Below are 5,000 nucleotides of genomic sequence, written 5' to 3'. Positions count from 1 at the left end.
CGGAAGAGTCCGCCGTTGTCCCGGTCCAAGCTGGTGTCCACGTTCATGGGGCTCATCATCAACGAGGCCAAGAAGGTGAGTTCCGGTCTCACCTGTTTAAAGTGCCTCGCTGACTATTCATTTAGAAATGGTTTCACTTTAAAGCATTAATATTTTAAAATTGTAGGAAAAAGGTCACATTTCGCGTTTAAATTATTGATTACATGATTAAAAGCACAATAAATAAAAGTGATCCTTATTGCTGCGTTATTCACATCTTATTGAGATCTGTAATGTTACAATTACGATCTAAAACTTTAACATACATGTAGTTAGAGTACCTTAGATTTGTACTTTTATATTGTACTTGATATACTTGTGTGTACCTGCAATATTTGATGCAGTAAAATTCCAAATATCCAGCATGCGAGTTGAATTTCTCTTTTAGACAGACAAGTGAAGAAGATTAAAACTCAAAGTAATAATTAACTTCTAACCCCCGCCGTGTGCAGCTCAGCGTCTGCCCTGCGGTGGAGGACCGGGGGGGCCCTGAACGCAACACGCCCGTCTGCTTCAGGAGCAAGTCCCGTGTGACTTTAGTGAATGGCTGAAAGGTCACGGTGACGTCATCAAACACTTGTTTGGTGCAGGCGGTCCGTCTGCTGTTACGTAAGACTGGGGGAAATGTGAAATGTTCTCACATCTGAGACGCCGCCATCGCTGGCATGGCGTGTTCTCACCGCGTCATATGACCTTCATCACGTTTACTGGTTGGAACTTTAAATACGCCCCACGTTGGTTGAGCTCGCCATTACAGAGACGCGCGTCATCGGACGCGAATATGAAAGGTTGGATGTGCTTAATCCAGTAGATCGAACGCCATAATCCAGGGTCAGATTAGGATTTCAGGTCGCAGTTAATGGTTTGATAAAAAACAAACAAAAAAAAAACAGTGTTAAAATAAAAGCCCACAACAAACCCTTCAAGGTCAAGATGGCGTCTTCACATTGCTCTTTTTTTTGGGGGGGGGGGGGGGGGGGGGGGGTCCAACCTGCAGTCTTGCATCCAAAAACGACACCTTTATTATAAGACTGAGACGGGCAGCTAATCGATTCGATATATTTGAACTGGCGTTCCTGTTTTTACTCTCTTTAAACTGCAGAAACCATTTCTGCGCCGTAAAGATGATCCTCCTAACAGATGGTCCCGGTTCCGTTCACGCAGCACGTTGGCTGGCACCGAGCGCCCCCCCCCCCTCCCCCCCACGTTGCGTGACCTTGACCGGGGACGCGCACGGCTCCGTCCGCCTCCCCGACGTCCTGCCAGCTGGCGGCGAGCGTTCAGAATGGGTTTTATATTAGATGTGGAGACGCGCCGAGCCCGGCGGGTCAGAATTCACACGAGAGCAGAAGATCATGAAGCTTCGCCACACGGAGGAGAAAATGGGGGGGGGGGGGGGGGGGCACACAGAGCGGACGCAAATAAACGGGGTACGAGCTCGTAACCTCACAGCCCTATTTCTGAACGCGGCGCTCATCGTGCTATGTGAGCGCCGCCGGTCGGCGAGTGCAGGTCACTGACGTCGTTGCTCGGTTTACGCTCTGCGCCGCCGTCTGGACGCTGTTCTTTCCACTTGCGGCTCGTCTTCCGTCAGCGGAGGCGTCACGCATTGACGGACGCCTCTGACTGGGTCGTCATGTTACACCGCCGCCGTGTTCCCTGGCTCGGGGTGAGCTCGGGGTGAGCTGCGGGTCAGCGCGTCACCCGCTAATGCTCGGATACCGGCGGCGTCCGTCTGTTCCCTCACGATCATGCAGAAAAAAACGCTACATCAAGGCAATGTGGCGATGTGAAGAACAGCCATCGACACGGTAGAAGGTGTTAAAGCCCACATCTGTGGCTGTCAGGTCAAAGGTCACGGCCCAGTAGTAAAGCCATCCAGATGTTTCGCACGTCTTTTGATCCGCGGCTCAGAGTTTCGCCTTTGCCCACAGCTGGGACGGCCGACGCCCACTTCGCGCTCGCCGTTTCCCCCTGGCGGTGATAAAATGCAACGGGCGTTGGAATTCCACCGCCATACATGGAGTGCATCAGCAGTCCCGACCTAAAAGAGGCGCAATCAGCAGATTCGTGCAGGGAAATTCAGGATCCTGCGTCAGCCGGATTCACAGAGACGATTAATGGCAGCGCTGCCGTCGCCAGCAGACCCGTCACGCACTAATCCAGCTGATTCCTGCCTCCGGCGGCGGCGCCGTGCGACTCCTGGGATCCGGTCAACGGCAGTTCTGTCGAGCTTCTGCTCAGAGACACGTGTTTGTTTGGGGGAGGGGGGGGGGGGTTCTCCGCCCTGCTGACGGCGTGACCGTCGGATGGTACGGGACGTTCTGAGGAAATGGCGCTTATCCGTGCTGGCGGGAGGTCGCGGGGTTGATGTCACGCAGCATTTCTGGATGAACGGCGTGCCGGAACAGCAAATGATCCCGAACGTGTCCTTCTAACACCTTCAAATATTCTCGACAGCCGCTGGAATAATTTCTCTTCTCTTTTATATGTGGCCTTTCACATTTCTTTCCTCTGACTAGAACAAGAGCCCTCGAGGCCTGGTGGGACTGAGGAACCTGGGAAACACCGTGAGTCCTCCTGGACCGTTCGCCCGTTCGGCCCGGGCCCTTTGATTCATTCGTCCGTTTGTGATTCCAGTGCTTCATGAACTCCATCCTGCAGTGTCTGAGTAACACCCTGGAGCTGAGAGATTACTGCCTGAGGAACGTCCACCGCTCGGAGCTCGCCAGCAGCAGCCGGAACAACGGCGCTCTCATGGAAGGTGAGCGGCGAGCGCCGCGCCTTCCTGGCGTTCCGTCCGGAGAACGACTTCATGGCTCAAATGTCGGTCGTTTGACACTTTATTGTCCGTTTCAACTCTTTTGGCTGCTTGCCTCGGAAGCTAGAACATAATAAACCATGTTAGAGTAATAAAATATATATAAAATGAGTTATAACATTTAGGAAATAAAGCCTAATAAGTACCAGGACTCGTATTTATATTATCTGTCGGATGCTGTTGTGGAAATAATGCAAAAGGAATTGCCTCGCCGAGATTTGAAGTTTTTATTTAAGTATTTTTTTAGAGTGAATTTAAGCCGAACTAGTAAAGAGAACTTAAAGTCCTCTTTGCAGCTGTTCCAGAGTGCCTTGTCTTTCGTGCGTGGGACGGCTCAGGTGACGCCACCTGAGCGAATGTCAGGAGACGACGCTATAAAATCTGACCCCGCGAACCTGCGCTAAAGATTGACCGTTGCTGTGTCTGTGACTGAACTCCCATGATCCTGTTCTCATCGTTTCCTGTCTCAGAGTTCGCCAAGCTGACCCAGAGCCTGTGGACGGCGGTGAACCACGAGGCCGTCAGCCCGTCTGACTTCCGGAGCCAGATCCAGAGATACGCCCCCAAGTTTTATGGCTGCAAGTGAGTCCTCGCCGTGAAGACTTGTCCTATCCTGTCCATGAAATTAACAAGTTGTCTTTTGTGCGTTTCTCCAGTCAACAGGACGCTCAGGAGTTCCTGCGCTTCCTATTGGACGGTCTCCATAACGAGGTGAACCGAGTGACGGCCCGCCCCACGCTGTCGGTGGAGGACTTTGACCACCTCTCGTAAGAACCCCCCCCCCCTCCCCCCCGTGCTTATCGCTTCAAGTCCCAATAAGTCACTGACAACCTGTTATCAGTGACACTTCACCGCCGCCGCTCGATAAGGCTGCAGCGCTAATGTCCTCATCAGTGTGTCATTTATACAAGATTTTTAACTCATTGAGTGCCAGCCCGTTTCCGCTCAGCTATGTGCAAACATGTAACCAACCAAATGAAAGATTAAAGTCTCTGCTCTCATCGGGAAAAGGAAGTGCGTTCCTACCATTTTTCATTCCGGAGTTATTGGACGCTGGAGAGAGGCAGATTTCAACCTCAGGGTTGTCGGTGAATGTTTGGGTTACAAAAAAAACAACGTCTTTAGACGTAAATGGCACTGAATGAGTTAAAGATTAAATTATTCTGTTAGTAGAAATGACGCCTCAAATATGTTCAAGGACTCTGTGATCCATACCTGAGCAGGAATCTTTGTTTGCAGCTTTGAGACTATGCACATGTCAGCATTTCACTCGGCCGCTCCGTTTCATCCACAGGGACGACGAAAAGGGCCGGCGGATGTGGAGCGTGTACCTGGAGAGAGAGGACAGCAAAGTCGTCGGTGTGTGTCCGGATCGGCCCGCGGTATAAACTCGTGCCGTCCTGTTCACGCCAGCATTAAAATGCGTCTTCGCCTCCAGATCTGTTTGTGGGGCAGCTGAAAAGCTCTGTGACCTGCACCGTCTGCGGCTCCCGGTCCACCATGTTCGATCCATTCTGGGACCTGTCGATACCCGTTGCACAGGTACAGCGGCTCGGAAAGGTCCAGGCAACCATTTCGCTAAGAACGTTTTGGCCGCAGTGGAAAAAGTCGAACGCTCGGCAACGCTGAGGTTTGGCGAATTCGGATTCCGCCTCATGCAGAATTAAGTACACGCCACCTAATCCTGGAGCTCAACTCCAGAAACGTCCTTCTAGATAGATTCATAAGTCTTTGCTCTGTGTCTCTGCAGAAGAACTCGGGCGAAGTGACTCTCAAAGACTGCCTGAGGCTCTTCACGAAGGAGGACGTGTTGGACGGAGAGGAGAAACCGGTAAAGAGGCTTAAAGAAAGGCGGCTTTCTTTCGTAAAACGGATTTATGGATTATCCAGCAGCAGCTCACGTTCTGATCCATATCCTCAGACATGCGACAGATGCAAAGCCAGGAGGAGATGCACCAAAAGATTCAGCGTTCAGAAGTTCCCTCAGATCCTCGTGCTCCGTATCCTTTCCCCCTTTCCTTTCCACCCTTTGTTTTGGCACTTGCAGATGCACTTGAGATTAAGACGGACTCAATCAGCGAGTAATTTCTCGCTTCGCGCTCCAACCAGTTTCTTCTCCTTGACTCGCTTGTCCCCGTCA

The 5,000-nt window shown here is 51.5% G+C and overlaps 1 protein-coding gene across 1 annotated transcript; it reads left to right on the top strand.

Annotated features, from left to right (window-relative positions):
- Positions 1-6: 6 nt before the first annotated feature.
- LOC137917498 (ubiquitin carboxyl-terminal hydrolase 2-like) lies at positions 7-4,860 on the top strand (the record flags this gene model as incomplete). Its single annotated transcript, XM_068760235.1, has 9 exons — positions 7-75; positions 2,562-2,609; positions 2,680-2,803; positions 3,331-3,442; positions 3,517-3,627; positions 4,155-4,219; positions 4,299-4,402; positions 4,611-4,691; positions 4,782-4,860. Coding segments are annotated over 9 exons (793 nt in total), but the record flags the coding sequence as incomplete, so codon positions are not given.
- Positions 4,861-5,000: the final 140 nt, after the last annotated feature.

The sequence above is a fragment of the Brachionichthys hirsutus genome, unplaced genomic scaffold (assembly GCF_040956055.1).
Source record: "Brachionichthys hirsutus isolate HB-005 unplaced genomic scaffold, CSIRO-AGI_Bhir_v1 contig_896, whole genome shotgun sequence".
Taxonomy (NCBI): Eukaryota; Metazoa; Chordata; class Actinopteri; order Lophiiformes; family Brachionichthyidae; genus Brachionichthys; species Brachionichthys hirsutus.
This window is presented reverse-complemented; position numbering and strand designations above follow the sequence as displayed.